The 21,869-nt window shown below is 48.9% G+C and overlaps 1 protein-coding gene and 1 long non-coding RNA gene across 3 annotated transcripts in view; both read left to right on the top strand.

Annotated features, from left to right (window-relative positions):
• The window catches only part of LOC144508377 (urokinase plasminogen activator surface receptor-like), a 75,492-nt gene extending 70,667 nt beyond the window's left edge, over window positions 1–4,825 (top strand). For both annotated transcript variants that reach the window (XM_078236243.1, XM_078236245.1), the window contains 2 exons: window positions 1,048–1,182; window positions 4,450–4,825. In XM_078236243.1, coding sequence (XP_078092369.1) covers window positions 1,048–1,182; window positions 4,450–4,709 — 395 coding nt within the window. In that variant the 3' untranslated portion in view covers window positions 4,710–4,825. The remainder of the gene's footprint in view (window positions 1–1,047; window positions 1,183–4,449) is intronic.
• A 3,867-nt stretch (window positions 4,826–8,692) lies between these two features.
• The window catches only part of LOC144508381 (uncharacterized), a 43,600-nt gene continuing 30,423 nt past the window's right edge, over window positions 8,693–21,869 (top strand). Inside the window, exon 1 of the long non-coding RNA XR_013500270.1 lies at window positions 8,693–8,800. This is a non-coding gene — a long non-coding RNA (uncharacterized LOC144508381). The remainder of the gene's footprint in view (window positions 8,801–21,869) is intronic.

Here is a 21,869-nt window from a genome sequence, read left to right on the forward strand (position 1 = left end):
CTGTCTGTGTGGAGTCTGCACATTCTCCCCGTGTCTGCGTGGGTTTCCTTTGGGTGCTCCGGTTCCCTCCCACAGTCCAAAGATGTGCGGGTTAGGTTGATTGCCCCGTAGTGTCAGGGGGACTAGCTAGGGTAAATGCAAGGGGTGATGGGGATCGGGCCTGGGGTGGGATTGTGGTTGGTGCAGACTCGATGGGCTGAATGGCCTCTTTCTGCACTGTAGGATTCTATGATTCTATACCATCAGCATAACCCTGCCATAACACTGTGTTAAGGCCCAGTCCAGCTGTTTTATGAAGATAGCCGAGACCCTCAGTTTTACATTTGAATTTGGCACGGGTGAGCATAAGGTGTTTCACTCCAGGGCTTCACTGGCCTCTCAGCCCCCTGGCTTGGCCATCGTGCCAGGGCAGCTCTAATGGAGCCCTGGACTGATTCTCACTGTTATAGCGCCACGCCTGAAGGCCGGAAGATTCCGTGCGCTGGGTTCCGAATGGACTCTGTATATTTAAATGCTGCTTTAAATATGCTAATTGGCTTCATGCCCTTTCTGGGATGGGAGGGTCGGAAACCCAGCCCATCAGACACCGGGCGCCTATGGGATATTTGGCATTGCATGCTCGCTTCCAGACTTGCCATACTGTTCACGGGGCATGGCAAGGTGATAAAATCATGCCAATCTCAATCGTAGTGGGCGGGACACGGCCTATGCAATGGTCTGTTGACCTAGGGGCGGGGTTTCCGGTCTTGGGGCGAGTGCGGCCGCAAATTCCCGCCCTGAGTGTCCACCCTCTCCAGTCCCTTCGGAATCTGATAGGTTTCAATGGGATCTCCTTTCCAACACTTCTAATCCCCAGAGAATGTGCACCCAATTTAATTAGCCTTATCATAGGACAACTGTTACGGCGGCAGTCCCAAATTATTCTGAGTTCTGTTGGGATGAGTGGAACTGAATTTCTGGTTGTTAATGTTATCCCAAGTGAATGTCTGTCTCGGAATGCCCGATGTCTGGAAGAATCAAATATATATTCTCTTCTGTGTCGCTCAGATGTGGCAAACACCACCTTGAACGGCCTCGAGTGTTACGCTTGTGCATCACCTTTCGCCAGCACATGTGAAGATCCCAAGACAATGGTTAAGTGTGTCGGGATGCAGACGAGGTGTCTTCACGCTTCAGTCACTTGTGAGTCTTAGATTTTGCTCCGTCTGTTACCTCACAACGCAATGCTGGCATGTCCCCAACACAACATGCAGCGTAACACCATCCTAACATTAACGTAGCACCAACGTAACACTGACATATTACCAACATATCACGGACACACGGGGCGGCACGGTGGCACAGTGGTTAGCTCTGCTGCCTCACAGCGCCAGGGACCCGGGTTTGATTCCCAGCTTGGGTCTCTGTCTGTGTGGAGTCTGCACATTCTCCCCATGTTTGCGTGGGTTTCCTCCGGGTGCTCCGGTTTCCTCCCACAGTCCAAAGATGTTCAGGTTAGGTTGAATGCCCCGTAGTGTCAGGGGGACTAGCTAGGGTAAATGCAAGGGGTGATGGGGATCGGGCCTGGGTGGGATTGTGGTCGGTGCAAACTCGATGGGCCGAATGGCCTCCTTCTGCACTGTTGGATTCTATGATTCTATACCATCAGCATAACCTTGCCATAACACTGTGTTAAGGCCCAGTCCAGAAACTCCAAGCTGTTTTATGAAGATAGCCGAGACCCTAAGTTTTACATTTGAATTTGGCACGAGTGAGCCTAAGGTGTTTCACTCCAGGTATGATTCAAGTGACCCACTAGGGAGCTTTAATCAAACAAAGTTTATTTAAGAACACAGTTAGAATATAACAAAAAGAATTAGCATAACTTTTACCAATTACAAGACTTAAACACGACTCAGTATAACTCTTAACAGATAGCTATGTCTGCTGTTCCAAGTCAAACACCATTCCACAGACATGCAACCTCCTACAGACTTAGCACAAAAAGCACGATCTTCAGCTTTTTAACATCTGCTGTGAACTGGTCCTTTGAATGTTGGATCAAATCTCTGAGGCTCCCCAGTCCTGGAATTTTCAAAAAGCCTCTGGAGAGAGAAAGAGACATTGCCTTCTTCCACCAGATCCTGGCAGCAACTGAGGAATGAAACTAAAAACTTGGAATGCTTTGTTAAAAAAAAGTTGTCCCCAGATACCTGACCTGACAATCATCCCCAAATCAGCTCCACTCAGCAATCCCCAAAGGACCTTTAAAACCGCAGAACACTGCATTATTCCAGATTGAAAATAAACATGATATCAATTATACTGCCTCAGCAATAATGGACACTGGTCACAGACAACCTGGTGCCAACAAAATTCCAGGGCCTTCTAGAAACATCCTGCAGGGAAACATGATTGGAATACATTCCTTGAAGGCAAAGAGTTGTCACACTGACATAACAACAACCTAACACTGACATGCTACCAGTATAACACTATCATAACATTAACATAACAGTGACATACCAGCAACATATCACCAACATACCACCAGTGTTACGCCACCATAATACTGACATAGCAATGAGACAACAGTGGCATAACGCAAACATCATATGAAACCAACATAACACCAATTCTGCTACAATGTTGGGAAGTTTCTTCACAGAGTTTCAAACAGTGAGGTGAGAAATAAATCAGAACATCTGTTGGCCAATTTCTGAAGTGGGTAACACAATATTAGGAGAGTTTATTTATCCTAAAAAGGCAAGGAAAAATGTACTGCTAAAGGAGGAGAGGATTTTCTGATGCATAGAGGAGAACTTTCTCATCAATATGTCTCCTGTCCGACAAGTGTTGAATTTGCTAAGTTTAACATTTGGGGAGCATCTAGCTAATACTAATCTTAACAGAATTTGCTTGAGAGTAATTATGGATAGAGACCAGAATATATCGAAGGCAAAAATGCTGAACTAGAAAGTAATAGTTACTTTTCAGACCTGAAGATGTTAGACGGTGGTTCCAACATCCATGCTTTGTGATTTGATACAAAGGTTAAGGATATTGGCACACAGAACAAAATTTCATAAGTTGCCCCTGATAGCATACTTGGGGGTATGGCAGTCAGTGAGGAAGATATTAGTCGACTGCAATGGGACATCGTTGGGCAATGGAATGGGCAGACCAAGTGGCCAATGGAATTTTATACAGAGCAGGGTGAGGTGATACATTTTGTCAGAAGGCATAGGGCAACATATTATACACTAAGTGGCTCAGTCCTAAAGGGGGCCACTGGTATTTCATTTGCTGAGATGGCTGAAGGTTGCAGGACAGACCAAGAGAGCAGTTAGCAAAGCATGTAGGATTTGGGGTCTCATAAATGGGTGTTTTGAATACCAAGGCAGGGAAGTTAGGCTGAACCTTTATAAAGCTCTGGCAAAGACACAGCTAGAGTATTGCGCACAGTCCTGGGTCTCCATGGTTTAAGAGAGATCTGGGGTTTCTTGAGACGATGCAGTGGAAGTTTACTAAAACTTCGGCTAAACAAAGTAAGTGATAGCTGATTACCGGTTCATTCCTCAGGAAAATGCCTCGGCCAATCAGAGTCAAGTTGCCATGTTTAAATTTCAAACAATGTTTGGCGGTTAACTGTCAGTCACCGTCAACTGGTGCATTTGCCATGGCAACGCCCCTATCAGTCAGAGTCTACTTGCCAACCAGACTCTCTTCATAGCTAAAACACACCAGCCCAGGCAACATCCTGGTGAATCTCCTCTCTAGTGGAATCACAGTCTCCCGATAATGTGGCAATCAGAACTGCACACAGTACTCTAGCTGTGGTCCAACCAGCGTTTTATACAGCTCCACCATGACCTATTATTTGTTCACTGAGAGACTCATCAGGTTCTGGAATATTCTGCCTGAAAAGCTGACTCCACAGCTAACCTGAAAAGAATTGGATCTGTGTTTGAGGTTGAGGAATGCATAGAGTCATGGACAAAGACTGAGGGTGTGGAATTGCAGTAGACTGGTCTCTGAAACAGCCAGATAGAAATGACGGGCTGAATGGCCTCATTTTGTGCCCAGAACAGGCGGCACGGTGACACAGTGGTGAGCACTGCTGCCTCACAGCGCCAGGGACCCGGGTTCAATTCTTGCCTTGGACGACTGTCTATGCGGAGTCTGCACGTTTTCCTCGTGTCTGCGTGGATTTCCTCTGGGTGCTCCGGTTTCCTCCCACAGTCCGAGAGACGTCCAGGTTAGGTGGATTGGCCATGCTAAATTACCCCAAGGTTAGGGAGAATTGATAGGTAAATACATGGGCTTGCAGGGAGAGGGCTTGGGTAGGTTATTCTATTGGAGAGTCAGTGCAGACCCTATGGGCTGAATGGCCTCCTTTTGCACTGTAGGCATCGATAATTCTATGATTCTAACTTTGCCGGATTCTAACCCTCCATTTTGTTTGCTCAGATAAGAAGGTGCAGAATACAACCATTAAAGGCTGCATTGCAGAGAATATCTGCAGAGACCCGAACATATTTCAGGTTTACGACATCGATCCAAATCTGGGCTTCTACTGCTGCGGAGAGAGCGGGTGTAACCGCAGGCAAACACCACTGGAGCACAGCACCACCACGCTGGCTACGCCAACCAACTCCAACCCAGCTCTTCCACAACATGGGGCCCTCCTTGTCTTGCCGTTAGTCACTCTGATAGGAAGCCTGGTTTAACCAGGGCTCCAAGAACAATATTTCTGGGCCTCCAGGTCTCAGTCGATTGGACCCTCGATGAGATTGCGCTGGATAGGCCTGGTGTCCATTAAAGAATGTATATCCATTTTGTAGATGAAGGTTTCAGTTATGCTTGTTGCTTTCACTTATATCTTCTTCCCATCATTTGGGGCGGCACGGTGGCACGGTGGTTCGCACTGCTGCCTCACAGCGCCAGGGACCCGGGTTCGATTCCCGGCTTGGGTCACTGTCTGTGCCGAGTTTGCATGTTCTCCCCGTGGCTGCGTGGGTTTCCTGCGTGGGCTGCCTCTGGTTTCCTCCCACAGTCTAAAGATGTGCGGGTTAGGTGAATTGGCCATGATAAATTGCCCCCGTAGTGTCAGGGGGGCCAGCTAGGGTAAAGGCATGGGGGGTTATGGGCATAGGGCCTGGGTGGGATTGTGATCAGTGCAGACTTGATGGGCCAAATGGCCTCCTTCTGCACTGTAGGATTCTATGAACATGGAACTGTACATGAACAGGCCCTTCGGCCCATGATGTTGTGATGAACATGGTGCCAAATTAAACTAATCCCTTCTGCCTGCCCTTGGTCCATGTCCCTCTGTTCCTTGCATATTCATGTGCTTATCTAAAAGCCCCATAAATGCCCCTATCGTATCTCCACCACCACCACCCTGGCAGCACGTTCCAGAGACCTACCACTCTCTGAGTAAAAAACTTGCCCCTCACATCTCCTTTAAACTTTCACCCTCTCACCTTAAGTGCATGCCCCCCTAACACATGGCTAACAGTGTTTGTGTTAGCCATGGATCAGTTAGTGATGCTCGTGTTTTCCTGAACTCCGAACCACCTCCCACTCTCCCCTTTGCTTTTATCCATTGATGGGATGTGTGCATTTCTGGCCAGGCCCAGCACTTGCCCCTTGAGAGGGTGGGTGAGCTGCCTTCTTGAGCCAGTGCATTCCCTGTGGTGTGGGGACAGCCACCCTTCCCTGCACTGCCGTCTCCCTCGTCCTCAATCCCGACACTTCTCCCGAATCCTCGATTCTCTTCCCCATCCCTCTACGCTCCTCTGCCCAGACGACCCCAACTCCCTCTCTCCATCTCTCTTTCTCCCCTCTTCCCTGAACTCCTTTGCCCACCACTCCCTTGAACATCTCTGGCTTCGAGGCAATGCTTTGTACATTCATTGTTGGAGATGTTGTTTTATGCCTCCCTTGCACTGAACAATAGACTGCTTTATTCAGAGAGCTGGTGTTGCGTGCTTTCACTGGACATAGTTCCATGAGTCATGATTCCGAGAACACTGTGCCGGCGTAGAGGCTATGTCCCAACTACAGAGAGACCATAAGACCATAAGACATAGGAGCGGAAGTAAGGCCATTCGGCCCATCGAGTCCACTCCACCATTCAATCATGGTTGATTTCAACTCCATTTACCCGCTCTCTCCCCATAGCCCTTAATTCCTCGAGAAATCAAGAATTTATCAATTTCTGTCTTGAAGACGCTCAACGTCTCGGCCTCCACAGCCCTCTGTGGCAATGAATTCCACAGACCCACCACTCTCTGGCTGAAGAAATTTCTCCTCATCTCTGTTCTAAAGTGACTCCCTTTTATTCTAAGGCTGTGCCCCCGCGTCCTAGTCTCCCCTGTTAAAGGAAACAACTTCCCTACGTCCATCCTATCTAAGCCGTTCATTATCTTGTAAGTTTCTATCAGATCTCCCCTCAACCTCCTAAACTCCAATGAATATAATCCCACGATCCTCAGACGTTCATCGTATGTCAGGCCTACCATTCCTGGGATCATCCGTGTGAATCTCCGCTGGACCCGCTCCAGTGCCAGTATGTCCTTCCTGAGGTGTGGGGCCCAAAATTGCTCACAGTACTCCAAATGGGGCCTAACCAGAGAGACGCAGAGATCGCTGGCAGTGGTGATATTAGGGGCGGGGGGTGGGGTGTGTGTTGGGGGGGGGGGGGGGGGAGGTGGGGGGGAACATGGTGGGTCCTAAGTAGAGAAACATGTCCCTCCCCTGACACAAACTGTGACCAGTACTCAGTTTTAGTCCACGGTGGTTAATTAAGTCTCTCCCATATGAAGTCCAAAGGTGTGCGTGTTTGGACTGCCATGCTCACTTGCCCCTTGGCGTCAGGGGAATTCGCAAGGTAGATACATCGGGTTACGGGGATAGGGCCTGGGTGGGATTATGGTCGGTGTAGACTTGATGGGCCGAATGACCTCCTTCTGCACTGTATGATTCTATGAGGAAATTCAGATTCAGGGCGGTATGATGGCACCGTGGTTAGCACTGCTGCCTCTCAGCACCAGGGACCCGAGTTGCTCAAACCCACATGAGCCTCCATTTCTGTTCCTTCCGGTTCTGTCTAAACACCTCAGCTCTGACTCTCGCAGGGTGTCAAAAAGCCAAACAGACCTCTATGGGTCGCCATCGCGCCCTCTCGCTCCAATTGGTCAGGGAAGCTGAGCGCCACATACAAACGCATTGGCAGCATTAAAACGTCACGGAGAGAACGTGCCAACGTAATCTCCAGACTACCCATCATTTGGTTTGGCTTCAGGTTTCTCCCGCCATCTTTATACTCAATCCACAATCTCCAAATCTTCAATCAGTAATTAATGGGACATGGGCGTCGCTGGCTGGCCAACATTTATTGCCCATCCTTAGTTGTCTCTGTTCAGAGGGCAGTTGAGATTCAACCACATTTCTGTGGCTCTGGAGTCACATGTAGGCCAGACCAGGTAAGGAAGGCAGATTTCCTTCCCTAAAGGAACATTAGTGAACCAGATTGACAATCGACAATGGTTTCATGGTCATCAGTAGATTCTCAATTCCAGGTATTTTTATTGAATTCAAATTCCACCATCTGCCGTGGCGGGATTCGAACCCGGGTCCCCAGAACATTAGCTGAGTTTCTGGATTAATAGTCTAGCGATGATACCACTTGGCCATCACCTCCCCGATGGCAGAAGCCGTTGATGCCTTATTGCGTGCTGATAACTAACTTTCAAAGCCAGACCATAATTGTGACTCGCATAATTATGGGCGACACGGTGGCACAGTGGTTAGCACTGCTGCCTCACAGTACCAAGGACCCGGGTTCAATTCCTGGCTTGGGTCACTCTCTGTGCGGAGTCTGCACATTTTCTCCGTGTCTGCATGAGTTTTCTCCAGGTGCTCCGGTTTCCTCCCACAGTCCGAAAGACGTGCTGGTTAGACGCATTGGCCGTGCTAAATTCTCCCTCAGTGCACCCGAACAGGCGTTGCAATGTGGCAATTAGGGGATTTTCACAGTAACTTCATTGCAGTGTTAATGTGAGCCTACTTGTGACTTTAAAAGCAAAATACTACAGATGCTGGAAATCCAAAATAAAAATAGGAAACTGTTGGATCAACTCAGCAGGTCTGGCAGCATCTGTGGAGAGAGAGAGAGAAAAAAACAGAGTTAATGTTTTGGACCTAATTAAATGTGAAAATTTTAACTGTGTTTCTCTCAGAGCTGCTGAGTTTATCCAGCGTTTCCTGCTTTTATTTCATAATTCTACTCTTGATAAAGGCGATAACCGGGAGGCAAACACAATGAGTTGCTGAGCTGCTTTGCCAATTAGTTTAGCAGAGCCGAACGCCCTGATCTGTTCACAGGCCTCTGCGTTTCACAGAGCAGCTTTGATTGGAGCCAAGTAGAATACACGGCACACAAACAGGCCATTTGGCCCAAGCAGCTCGTGCTGGAGTTCATACCCAAACACCCCCGCCACCAGGCCTCCAACCTCCGCCCATCCATCCTCACCCCGTGTGGTTTATCCAGCTTTCTTTGTCCCCCAGCACTCTCTGTGGTAACGGAGCCCCCATTCTCACTGCTCTCCGGGTAACAAAGTTTCTCCTGAACTCCCTGTTGGATTTCTTGCTGCTGATCTCACATTCACAGCCTCTGGTTTGCTCCTCCTCATTCGGGAAGCCCACACTCTCTCTCTTTCTGTTTTGATGCTTTCAAAACCTTTCAGAATTTTGAAGACTCTCTGTTCAAGAGGAAAGCCACCCGGCCTGTACATCCTTTCTCCCTGAAATTCTGGTACAATTTTTGGAAATCTTCTTTTTCGCCTTGTTTGATTCTCATGGGCAGATTTTAACTCCCCTCCTCCCCACCCCTGACAGGCTGGCAGGTGGGTTGCATACCTGTAAGATTCCCTGGGTGGCTTTTCTGCCTCCCTCCTTTCCCCAACCCGTCTGCAATTTTACACAGGACAGGACTAGGTCCTCTCTGTCACCCAATTAAGGCCCAGAGTTCCCCCCACCCCCCATCCATTCTAAGTGAGACAAAAGGCCTCAGTCCCACTCCAATTGAGGCCTGAGGTTTCTCCCTCATCTAATTGAGGCCTAAGACCTCTCCACAATCTAATTAAGCCGAGGATCTCTCCCCCATCCTAATTTAGATCCAGGGCCTCACCCCAATTGAAACCTTAAGCCCCACCTCATTTGAGGCCTAAGGTCTTTCCCCCACCTAATTGAGGCCGAAGGCCTCTCCACCACCCAATTAAACATTCGGCCTCTCCCCCATCCCAATTGAGAGCAAAGGCCTCACTCCCATCCCAAATGAGGCCTGAGGCTTCTCCCGCAACCAATTGAGGCCTAGGACCTCACGCCCACCCCAAAAGAAGTTGAGGGCCTGTCCTCCAACCTAAGGCCTTACCCCACACCACATGAGGCTTAGGCCCCCAACCCCAACCCAATTAAGGCCTAAGGCCTCATTCCCATCGCAATTGAGGCCTGAAGTTTTTCTCTCATCCAATTGAGGCCTAGGATCTGTCCCCCACTCAATTGAGGCCGAGGGCCTCTCCTCCAGCCTAATTGAGGCCTAAGGCCTCACCCCCTCACCACAAAAGAGGCCTAGGGCCTCTCCTCCAACCTAAAGCCTCATCACCACCCCAAAACAGGCCGCGGGTCCCAACCCCAACCCAATTGAGGCCTAAGGTCTCACACCCATCCCCAGTTGAGGCCTAAGGCTTCTCCCGCACCCTAATTGAGGACGTTAAGTTATCAATTATTTCCCACTTAAATGGGTGCTGCCCACTTGGCCTCAATGTTGAGGCTGGTGGGAGGATTTTAGGGGCGGGATTTGGGGGGAAGTCCAGCAGGTTACCTTGTTTGGGCCTTTGGCGTGTAGTGGAGTGGGAGTGCCTCCTTCAAGGGCTCCCTTTCCACATCAGGTGACCCCTCCACAAGTTCTCCACCCCCAAACCCTCCGGGCCTGGGAATCATCCCTCCTCCCAGCTGTGTGATCCTCAACAGTGGGACACTAGGCTGACCAAGCAGCCTGCAACATGCCCTCCTTGAAGCCTGTTCATCTAGAAGTCCCTGACCACTGCCTGCCAAGCAGATCAGGTCCTTGACGATGGACCTTACCTCACTGTCTTACCAACATCTTAAATGAAAATCTGAACCTTTGCTTTCATCCAGCAACCCATCTGAACTGGAATTTTTCCACGAAGGAATTCCCTCTGAGTTTGGACTTTTTGGTTACTGTCAAGTTAGATGCTTTTTCCTATCCCTTTGGGCCTGTGCTCATTGGAGTTTAGAAGAATGAGAGGTGAGCTTATTGAGACTTACAGGATTCTCAGGGGGTTTGACAGTGTAGATGTTGAGAGATTGTTTCCCCTTGTGGAAGAGTCTGGGACCAGCGGGCATAATATCAGAGTAAGGGGGTCACCCATTAAAGACAGCGATGAGGAAGAATTTCTTCTCCCGGAGGGTAGTGAATCTGTGGAATTCTTTACCGCAGAGGGCTGTAGAGGCTGGGTCATTAATGTTCAAGGCTGAGATAGACAGATTTCTGATCAATAAGGGAATCGAGGGTTATGGGGATAAGGCAGAAAAGTAGAGTTGGGGATTATTACATCAGATCAGTCATTATCTCATTGAATGGAGGAGCAGACTCGATGGGCTGAATGGCCTACTTCTATTCCTAAGTCTTATGGTCTTTACTGTATACATGCGAGTTTGTGTGTGTGTGTGCACGTCTGTGTGTGTGTCTCTGAGTGTGTGTGAGTGTGTGTGTTTATGTGTGCGTGTATGTGAGTGTCTGTGAGTGTGAATGTGAGTGTGTGTGCGTGCGTGGGTGTGTGTATGTGTATGTCTGTGTGTGTGTCTGTCTGTGTGTGTGTGTGCGTGTGTGTGAGTGTGTGTGTGAGTGTATGTTTGTGTGTGAGTGAGTGTGTGTGTGTAAGTGTGTGCGCGTGTATGTATGTGTAAGTGTGTCTGTGTGTGAGTGTGTGTGCGTGCGTGTGATTGTGTGTCTGTGTCTGAGTGTGTGTGTGTGTGTCTGAGTGTGAGTGTATGAGTGAGTGTGTGTGAGTGTGTGTATGTGTGTGTGAGTGTGTGTGTGTATGTGTGAGTGTGTGTCTGTGTGTGTGAGTGTGTGTGTGTGAGTGTGGGTGCATGTTTGTGTGTGAGGGTGTGTGTGAGTGTGTATGTGTGCGTGTATGTTTATGTGTGTGCATGTGCGTGTATGTGTCTGTGTGTGTGTGCACACGTATGCGTGTGTGTGTGTATGCGTGTGTGTGTATGTGAGTGTGTGTGTGCATGTGTGTGTGTGCATATGCATGTGTGTGTGTGTGTGTGTGTGTTTGTGTGTGTGTGCGCGTGTGTGTGTGTGTGTGCGTATGTGTGTGTGTGCGTGTGTGTATGTGTGTGTGTGTGTGCGTGTGTGTGTGTGTGTGTGTGTGCGTATGCGTGTGTGTGTGTGTTTGTGTGTGTGTGCGCGTGTGTGTGTGTGTGTGTGCGTGTGTGTGTGCGTATGCGTGTGTGTGTGTTTGTGTGTGTGTGCGCGTGTGTGTGTGTGTGTGTTTGTGTGTGTGTGTGTGTGCGTGTGCGTGTGTGTGTGTGTGTGTGTGTGTGTGTGTGTGTGTGTGTGTGGTTGTAATCATCATGCCTCTACCCCAGGTTTGAATGTGTAAATAAACTAAGCGTCTAAATTAATCTTAAGAGAGTTTGCTCTGAATCATTTTTAAAAATTGACTGCACAGTCAGAGGGTTTTTGGAATAAGTGCCACAGTCTATCTCAAAATAAAACACTTCTGACAGACAGCTGGCGAGAGAATAAAAGAGTTTAGTTTTGCCCTTCCCTCTCTCCTGTCCGTACATGAGCTGAAAGATGACGTGGACTATTGGGAGTGCATTTGACCAATAGGATTAATTCAGGATTGCTGAAGACCTCCTTCTTTGCTGTGAACTTGCGTGTTTGAAGCACTGGCCAAAACCCCTGCCCTCATCTGATATTGCGTAGGTTTCCAGCAATCTCTTTTACCTTTTCAATCAAGGGCTCAACCATCTGGCAGCAACAGTTTTCAAGATAAACAGACCCTTCCAATCAATCATTCCACAGTCGATGCATTCGCACAATGGGGCTTGTCATGTTGAATGCGCCACCTTGGTCACAGGTCTGTAGAGAGAATAGGAAAAGTACACCCGTAAATAAAGGAAGACTCATGTTGAGTGCTGCACATCAGTGCAGGGTGTCCTGAAGTTCTTGGCTTTGAGTGAATTAAGAATTGAAGTGTAGGCCCGAATTCTCTGGCCGTTCACGCCGGTGGGATTCTCCAGTCCCGCCGGCAGCGCATCTTCCACCCATGGGTTTCCCGCCGGCGTGGGGTGACGTCAGTGGGAATTCCCATTGACAGCGGCGGGACTGGAGAATCCCACCGCTCGGAAACAACGCGCCAACTCCCGCCGGTGAGAAACACTCGGCTGGGAGGCCAGAGAATCTCGCCCGCAGTCTCCATTTTGAGGAGGAAATGGCGAGTTCAGTGAGCTGGCTTTTATCCGCCTGCCTCGGGCGAGTGCAGTCACCATGCCAGAGGTAATTGGTAGGCCAATTACCACGAGTGAGTATCGGTTGGAGGAGCATGGGGGGCGGGGGTGGGGGACGGGTGTGGATACTTTCCTATCGCAGGACGGAGGTGGGCAGTGAGGTGGCCAGTTAGTCTGCAGAAACTGGCATATTGTAAACCAGGGATGGGCAACCTAGGCTAGTGAGTGGGCTACATGAGTGGCCATCTGTCATCTCACAGAATCCCTACAGTGCAGAAGAAACATAGAAACACAGAAAAACTACAGCACAAACAGGCCCTTCGGCCCACAAGTTGTGCCGAACACATCCCTACCTTCTAGACCTACCTATAACCCTCCATCCTATTAAGCCCCATGTACTCATCCAGGAGTCTCTTAAAAGACCCGATTGAGTTCGCCTCCACCACCACTGACGGCAGCCGATGCCACTCGCCCACCACCCTCTGTGTGAAAAACTTACCCCTAACATCTCCCCTGTACCTACCCCTCAGCACCTTAAACCTGTGTCCTCTCGTAGCAGACATTTCCACCCTGGGAAAAAGCCTCTGAGAGTCCACCCGATCTATGCCTCTCAACATCTTATACACCTCTATTAGGTCTCCTCTCATCCTACAGCTCTCCAAGGAGAAAAGACCAAGCTCCCTCAGCCTATCCTCATAAGGCATGCCACTCAATCCAGGCAACATCCTTGTAAATCTTCTCTGCACCCTTTCAATCTTTTCCACATCCTTCCTATAGTGAGGCGAGCAGAACTGAGCACAGTACTCCAAGTGGGGTCTGACGAGGGTCTTATATAGCTGCATCATTATCCCCGGACTCGTAAACTCAATCCCTCGATTGATAAAGGCCAGCACACCATACACCTTCTTAACCACCTCCTCCACCTGCGGGGCCAATTTTAGAGTCCTATGGACCCGGACTCCAAGGTCCTTCTGATCCTCTACCGGACTAAGAGTCTTTCCCTTTATATTGTACTCCTTCATCCCATTTGTCCTACCAAAATGGAGCACGACGCATTTATCTGGGTTGAAGTCCATCTGCCACTTCTCCACCCAGTCTTGCATCCTATCTATGTCACGCTGCAGCTTCTGACATCCCTCCAGACTATCCACAACCCCACCAACCTTTGTGTCGTCGGCAAACTTACCAACCCATCCCTCCGCTTCCTCATCCAGGTCATTTATGAAAATGACAAACAGCAAGGGTCCCAGAACAGATCCCTGGGGCACTCCACTGGTGACCGACCTCCATTTAGAAAAAGACCCATCTATACCCACTCTCTGCCTCCTTTGGGCAAGCCAGTTCAGGATCCACTGGGCAGCAGCCCCTTGGATCCCATGCCCTCTCAATTTTTCTAGAAGCCTTGCATGGGGGACCTTATCGAACGCCTTATCGAAGGCCACTCGGCCCACCGAGTCTGCGCCGACCACAATCCTGCCCAGGTCCTGTCCCCATAACCCCATGCATTTACCCTAGCCAGTCCCCCTGACACTAAGGGGGAGTTGAGAATGACCAATCCAGCTAACCCGCACATCTTTGGACTGTGGGAGGAAACCGGAGCACCCGGAGGAAACCCACGCAGACACGGGGAGAATGTGCAAACTCCACACAGACAGTGACCCAAGCCGGGAATTGAACCCGGGTCCCTGGCACTGCGAGGCAGCAGTGCTAACCACTGTGTCACCATGCCAACCCAATCTTGCAGCCCATCTCAGTGGGCCGCAGGATTGAAATTGAGCTTGTTTCACTCACCATGACCCCATGAATAAGATTTAAGACGTTTAATACATGCCAAATATTTCATGATGAGTTATAGAAAATGCTGAATGGTTTATATATTAAAAACAATCAATTTCAAATTGTAAAAAGAAAAGAAATATTGACACTTTAGATACACGGTTCTCACAGTCAATGTTGTGAGCGACCAGCATGCACCTCACTTCACGCGCCCTTGCTTTACATGCGAATCACTTCAGTCAGACCGGCAGGAAAAAAATACACATGGGGAGAAATCAGCGGAATGTGGCAAGCCTGCAGGCGGGCAGCGGTGAACAAAACGTCCCATGGGCTGCACTCAGAACCCAGATGGGCCGCATGTGGCCCCCTAGCCACATGGTAGCCCACCAAGGTTTTAAACCCAGCCCCTCCTGGAGAGTAGAGGACGGCTGATTCTGACTCTGCCACTGCTGTTACTCAATCCACCCCACGTTCCACAACCCACCCTCACATCTCCCAACCCCCACCCCCACTCTGCATCTGCTCGAAGGGCCTGGGTTCGAATCCTCCCACGGCAGGTGTTGATATTTGAGGTCAACAAAAATCTGGAGTTGAAAGTCTAACGCTCGCCATGGAAACCATCGTTGCAGAAACCCACCTGGTGTCAAATTGGCCATCTTTACTTCGTTTGGCCTGGGGATGAGGCTCCAGATCCACAGCAATCTTAACTGCCCTCTGTGATGGCCTGGTAAGGCAAACACTCACTCCATGGGCACTTAGTGAGGGCAGTTGTTGCTGGCCCAGTCAAGCCTACAACCAATGACTTAAAGGATATAATGTTGTGGAGAGAAAAGGGAACTTTCTTGACGTACTGGTTGAGGCCTAACTAGGCCTCAGGTCCCCTGCAGCCTCTTACCTGCTTCTCGCTGTTGATGTGAACCGTTGGGGTTTCAAGAAAAGCTCCTGAGTTCCATAACCCATTTTCCCAGAGTGATTCGGAGATGGGCGAGGGATTTCCGCCTCGCCTGTGATGTCTGCAACCCCAGATCCAATTCCATAGAAACATAGAAGATAGGAGCAGGAGGAGGCCATTTGGCCCTTCGAGCCTGCTCTGCCATTCATCACGATCATGGCTGATAGTCCAACTCAATAGCCTAATCCCCTTAACCTTTGATCCCATTCGCCCCAAGTGCTATATTTAGCCATCTCTTGAATACATTCAATGTTTTGGCACCAACTACTTCCTGTGGTAATGAATTCCGCTGTCTCACCATTCTTTGGGTGAAGAAATGTCGCCTCATCTCCATCATAATTGGTCAACCCCGACTCCTCAGACTGTGACCCCTGGTTCTGGACTCCCCCACCATCGGGAATATCCCCCCTGCATCTACCCTGTCTCGTCCTGTTAGAATTTTATAAGTCTCTATGAGGTTCCCTATCATTCGTCTGAACTCCAGTGAAAACAATCCTAACCTAGTCAATCACTCCTCATACATCAGTCCCGCCATCCCTGGAGTCAGCCTAGTAAATCTTCGCTGCACTCCCTCGAGAGCAAGAACACCCTTCCTCAGAAAAGGAGACCAAAACTGCACACAATACTCTAGGTGTGGCCTCACCAAGGCCCTGTATAATTGCAACAACACATGCCTGCTCCTATACTTGAGTTTGTTCCAAAAAAAACTTTTCCAGCCAAACTCCCAGGGCAGGATTTCCACCGTGGGGATCCAGGACCATGACCTAGATTTTCCAGCAGGACCTGTCACGGGGAATTTGGCAGCTGAGCCAATAAACTTTCGATGGGATTGGATTATCTTGATGGCGGGTGGAGCCAGAAATCTCTGCTCTCCATTATTGGGAGGCTAAGATGTAGGTCAGACCAACACAATGAGTACAGAACAGCCTCTCACTTGGCCTTCATTCCCAAAGTGACCAAGTCATGGTCAAAGGGAAAACTCCTAGTTGAGAAGACACAAAGCACATGAAACACATCGAGTTGATTATCAACCTTGGCACGCAAGGAAGTATAAAAGAAGTGATTGAAAACCACATCGCATCGTCAGCAGTCCAGCAATTGGAGAGATTATCAGAGTACAAAGTGTTCCACTCCCTTGTGTTCCCATAATGGACTCGAAGGTTTTTTAAAGTCTTGTACCTGCCCTGGCAATGTTTGATAGGACAGTGGAGAGGGAAATTTATTCTGTATCTAACCCCGCGCTGTATCTGTCCTGGGAGTGTTTGATGGGGGACAGTGTAGAGGGAGCTTTACTCTGTATCTAACCCCGCGCTGTATCTGTCCTGGGAGTGTTTGATGGGGACAGTGTAGAGGGAGCTTTACTCTGTATCTAACCCCGTGCTGTACCTGTCCTGGGAGTGTTTGATGGGGACAGTGTAGAGGGAGCTTTACTCTGTATCTAACCCCATGCTGTTGCTGTCCTGGGAGTGTTTGATGGGGACAGTGTAGAGGGAGCTTTCCTCTGTATCTAACCCCATGCTGTACCTGCCCTGGGAGTGTTTGATGGGGACAGCGTAGAGGGAGTTTTACTCTGTATCTAACCCCGTGCTGTAGCTGTCCTGGGAGTGTTTGATGGGGACAGTGTAGAGGGAGCTTTACTCTGTATCTAACCCCGTGCTGTACCTGTCCTGGGAGTGTTTGATGGGGACAGTGTAGAGGGAGCTTTACTCTGTATCTAACCCCGTGCTGTACCTGTCCTGGGAGTGTTTGATGGGGACAGTGTAGAGGGAGCTTTACTCTGTATCTAACCCCGTGCTGTGCCTGTCCTGGGAGTGTTTGATGGGGTCAGTCCAGAGGGAGCTTTACACTATATCTAACCCTGTGCTGTACATAACCTGGGAGTTTTCGATGGGCATGATGTGGAGATGCTGGCGTTGGACTGGGGTAAGCACAATAAGTAATCTCACAACACCAGGTTAAAGCCCAACAGGTTTATTTGGTAGCACAAGCCACAAGCTTTGGGAGCGCTGCCCCTTCATCAGGTGAGTGGGAGTTCTGTTCACAAACAGAGCATATAAAGACACAAAATTTACAAGATAATGGTTGGAATGCGAGTCTTTACAGGCAATCAAGTCTTAAAGGGACAGACAATGTGAGTGGAGAGAGGGTTAAGCACTGGTTAAAGAGGTGTGTATTGTCTCCAGACAGGACAGTTAGTGAGATTTTGCAACCCCAGGCAAGTCGTGGGGGTTACAGATAGTGTGACATGAACCCAAGATCCAGGTTGAGGCCATCCTCATGTATGCAGAACTTGGCTATCAGTCTCTGCTCAGCGCTTCTGCGTTGTCGTGTGTCGTGAAGGCCGCCTTGGAGAACGCTTACCCGAAGATCAGAGGCTGAATGCCCGTGACTGCTGAAGTGCTCCCCAACAGGAAGAGAACACTCCTGCCCTGGTGATTGCCGAGCGGTGTTCATTCATCCGTTGTCGTAGCGTCTGCAGGGTCTCCCCAATGTTTTTGATGGGGACAGTGTAGAGGGAGCTTTACTCTGTATCTAACCTCGTGCTGCACCTGTCCTGGGAGTGCTTGATGGGCACAGAATAGAGGGAGACTTACTCTGTATCTAACTCCATGCTGTACCTGTCCTGGGAGTGTTTGATGGGGGACAGTGTAGAGGGAGCTTTACTCTGTATCTAACCCCGTGCTCTACCTGTCCTGGGAGTGTTTAATGGGGAGAGTGTAGAGGGAGCTTTACTCTGTATCTAACCCCGTGCTGTGCCTGTCCTGGGAGTGTTTGATTGGAACAGTGTAGAGGGAGCTTTACTCTGTATCTAACCCTGTGCTCTACCTGTCCTGGGAGTGTCTGATGGGGACAGTCTTGAGGGAGCTTTACTCTGTATCTAAACTCGTGCTGCAGCTGTCCTGGGAGTGTTTGCTGGGCACAGTATAGAGGGAGATTTACTCTGTATCTAACTCCATGCTGTACCTGTCCTGGGATGTTTGATGGGGACAGTGTGGAGGGAGCTTTACTCTGTAACTAACCCCGCTGCTGCACCTGTCCTGTGAGTGTTTGATGGGGACAATGTAGAGGGAGCTTTACTCTGTATCTAACCCCGTGCTGTACCTACCCTGAGAGTATTTGATGGGGACAGTGTAGAGGGAGCTTTACTCTGTAACTAACCCTGTGCTGTACCTGCCTTGGGCTTGTTTGATGGGGGACAGTGTAGAGGGAGCTTTCCTCTGTATCTAACCCCGTGCAGTACCTGCCCTGGGAGTGTTTGATGGGGACAGTGCAGAGGGAGCTTTACTCTGTATCTAACCCCGTGCTGTACCTGTCCTGGGAGTGTTTGATGGGGACAGTGTAGAGGGAGCTTTACTCTGTATCTAACCCCGTGCTGTAGCTGTCCTGGGAGTGTTTGATGGGGACAGTGTAGAGGGAGCTTTACTCTGTATCTAACCCCGTGCTGTACCTGTCCTGGGAGTGTTTGATGGGGGACAGTGTGGAGGGAGCTTTACTCTGTATCTAACCCCGTGCTGTACCTGTCCTGGGAGTGTTTGATGAGGACAGTGTAGAGGGAACTTTACTCTGTATCTAACCCCGTGCTGTACCTGTCCTGGGAGTGTTTGATGGGGACAGTGTAGAGGGAGCTTTACTCTGTATCTAACCCCGTGCTGTACCTGTCCTGGGAGTGTTTGATGGGGACAGTGTAGAGGGAGCTTTACTCTGTATCTAACCCCGTGCTGTACCTGTCCTGGGAGTGTTTGATGAGGACAGTGTAGAGGGAACTTTACTCTGTATCTAACCCCGTGCTGTACCTGTCCTGGGAGTGTTTGATGGGGGACAGTTTAGCGGGAGCTCAGATTGTTCAATTGCTGTACGGATCCCTCTTGGGAGAGAAGACTGTGACAGTAGTTAGTGAACCGATACCTCCATTAAGAAATGTACCAGTCAACTTGGTTTAATGAGTTTCGGGAGGAATAACATTAAAAATAATTTGATACAGGTTGCAGGAACAGAGAGACCTGGGACTTTGCACACACAAATCTTTGAATGTGACAAGATTGGTTGATAAGACTGATTAAAATATAAACACGGCCTCATAAATAACAGCATAATAAACCTAAGCAAATTTGTCATTTTAAACCTTTATAAATCATTGCTTAGGTCACAGGTTTCACATTGAGCCCATTTCTGAGAAGCAGTTTTTCAGCAAACCGTCACGGCCTTACACAGGCTGAAGAAGGGATTGTTCTCCCCAGGGCAGAGAAGTTTAAGGAGAACTTTAATGGAGGCGTTCAAATTGATGACGCTTCTGACAGAGTAAATAAGGAGAAGGAACGTTCACCGACAGGTGGTCGCCTGCCTGAGTGAGGCTGACACAGTAAGAGTTTTAACAACACCAGGTTAAAGTCCTGTTAAAAACTTTAACCTGGTGTTGTTAAAACTCTTACTGTGTTTACCCCAGTCCAACGCCGGCATCTCTACATCATGAGTGAGGCTGCCCAGTGGCACAGTGGTTAGCACCTGGTCTCGCAGCGCCAGGGACTCGGGTTCGATTCCCAGCTCGGCTCACTGTCTGTGTGGAGTCTGCACGCTCTTTCCGTGTCTGCGTGGGTTTCCTCCGGGTGCTCTGGTTTCCTCCCATGCCCCAAAGATGTGCGGGTTAGGTGGATTGGCCATGCTAAGTTGCCCCTTAGTGTCAGAAGGACTAGCTCGGGTAAATGCATGGGGCTGTGGGGATGGGGCCTGGGTGGGAATGTGGTCGGTGCGGACTGGATGGGCTGAATGGCCTCCTTCTGCACTGTAGGGATTCTATGATCCTATTCTATGATTTCTCTGTCTGCAGATGAAGCCAGACGTGCTGAGTTTTTCCAGCATTTTTTATTCTTATTTCAAAATCAGGTAACTGAGCTCTCTGAATCATACTCCAACCTCAGCCAAAGGAGAGAAACCAGCCTGAGTTATTACCTTCTTCCCCATCGACTTATTTACAACTAATTTTACCCAAGTGGTTACTATTGCAGAAGGGTCCGGGTACAACTTCTCAATGAGTTACCTCCCCCACCACACGGGAATAGGAGTTGGGTTCATGAAACCTGGATGCAGAAGACCAAATGAAGCAACTTAAGTACTTAGGATACACAAATTTATTATAATTATGAAGCATGCAATTTGGTGGTTGTATGAAAAGCATGAATCGTGACAAATCCCAGTAGATCATTATTGAAGGTGGCAGGACAGAGGGAGAGAGCAGTTAATAAAACATGTAGTATTCTGGGCTTTATTAATACAGGCATAGAGTACCAGAGCAAGGAGGTTATGCTGAACTTATACTAGTTAGACCTCATTTGGAACATTGTGTACAGTTCTGGGCGCCACACCAACAGAAAGATGTGAACGCACTGGAGAGAGCATGGAAGAGTTCCAGGGATGGTTCTGGTTCCAGGGATGAGACACTTCAGTTCTGAGGATAGATTGGAGAGGTTGGGACTGTTCTCCTTGGAGAGAAGGAGGCTAAGAGGAGATTTGATGGAGATGTCCAAAATCATGAAGGGGCTGGACAGAGTAGATAGGGAAAACTGTTCTCACTCGTAAAAGGATCGAGAGCGCGAGGGCAGTGATTTAAAGTGATTTGCAAAAGGAACAAATGTGAGGTGAGAAAGAACTTTTCCACGCAGCGAGTGTTTGGGTCTGGAATGTTCTGCCTGGCGATTAATTGAATAGAAACAATGTGCAGGAGTTACAGGGGAAAAGGCAGAGGAATGGCGCTAAGTCACGATGCTTGATTGGAGAGCTGGCACAGGCATGATGGGCCAAATGGCCTCCTTCTGCACCGTAACAATTCTGTGATTCTGTGAAGTAAAGATAGTCAATTTTTATTTCGATGAGAGAATCCAAACGTTAGACAGTTTAATATTATTAAAAGAGGAAAAGTAAGGTGCGCATCATACATTAAAGTCAGATTACCTTAATTCCCAATCATTTAGTTTAGACAGGATCTGAAGCCAATCTAAACAGGCTAATGAATCTGAAATTATTCGAGTTTGAGTTGAGATATTCATAATGACTTTAGGGATTGGATTTTTAAATTACATTTGACTCCATTCTCAAAGTTACTACATGAATGTACAGAGTGGACTGAACAAATCCGAATCCATCTCCTGGCTTGCTCCAAAACAGAATTCAAATTGAATCCAATTCATGGTCCCCTCGCGAGAGGCAAACAAGATCCAAGCTGACAAGATGAGGTGTTGCATTCCATCTTGGGCTTGGTCGGAAGCTTGATCTTAGCCAAAAGGCCGAAGAGCAGGGTGGATAATTAATGGTTATGAAGAAGGTGTTCATGTACTGATTCATAGACCACTCCTAATTTTTTTTAAATTCATTTGTGGGTCATGGGCATCGCTGGTTGGCCAGCAGTCATTGCCCATCCCTAGTTGCGCTTGTTTAGAGGGCAGTTGAGAGTCAACTACATTGCTATGGCTCTGGAGTCATATGTAGGCCAGACCAGCTAAGGACGGCAGATTTCCTCCCCTGAAGGACATTAGTGAACCAGATCGGCAGAATCGTAGCAGGCGGGACATGGGCCATGCAAAGGTCCGTTGACAGGGACATTTCGACATTGGGG

Source organism: Mustelus asterias, chromosome 20, assembly GCF_964213995.1.
Source record: "Mustelus asterias chromosome 20, sMusAst1.hap1.1, whole genome shotgun sequence".
Classification (NCBI taxonomy): domain Eukaryota; kingdom Metazoa; phylum Chordata; class Chondrichthyes; order Carcharhiniformes; family Triakidae; genus Mustelus; species Mustelus asterias.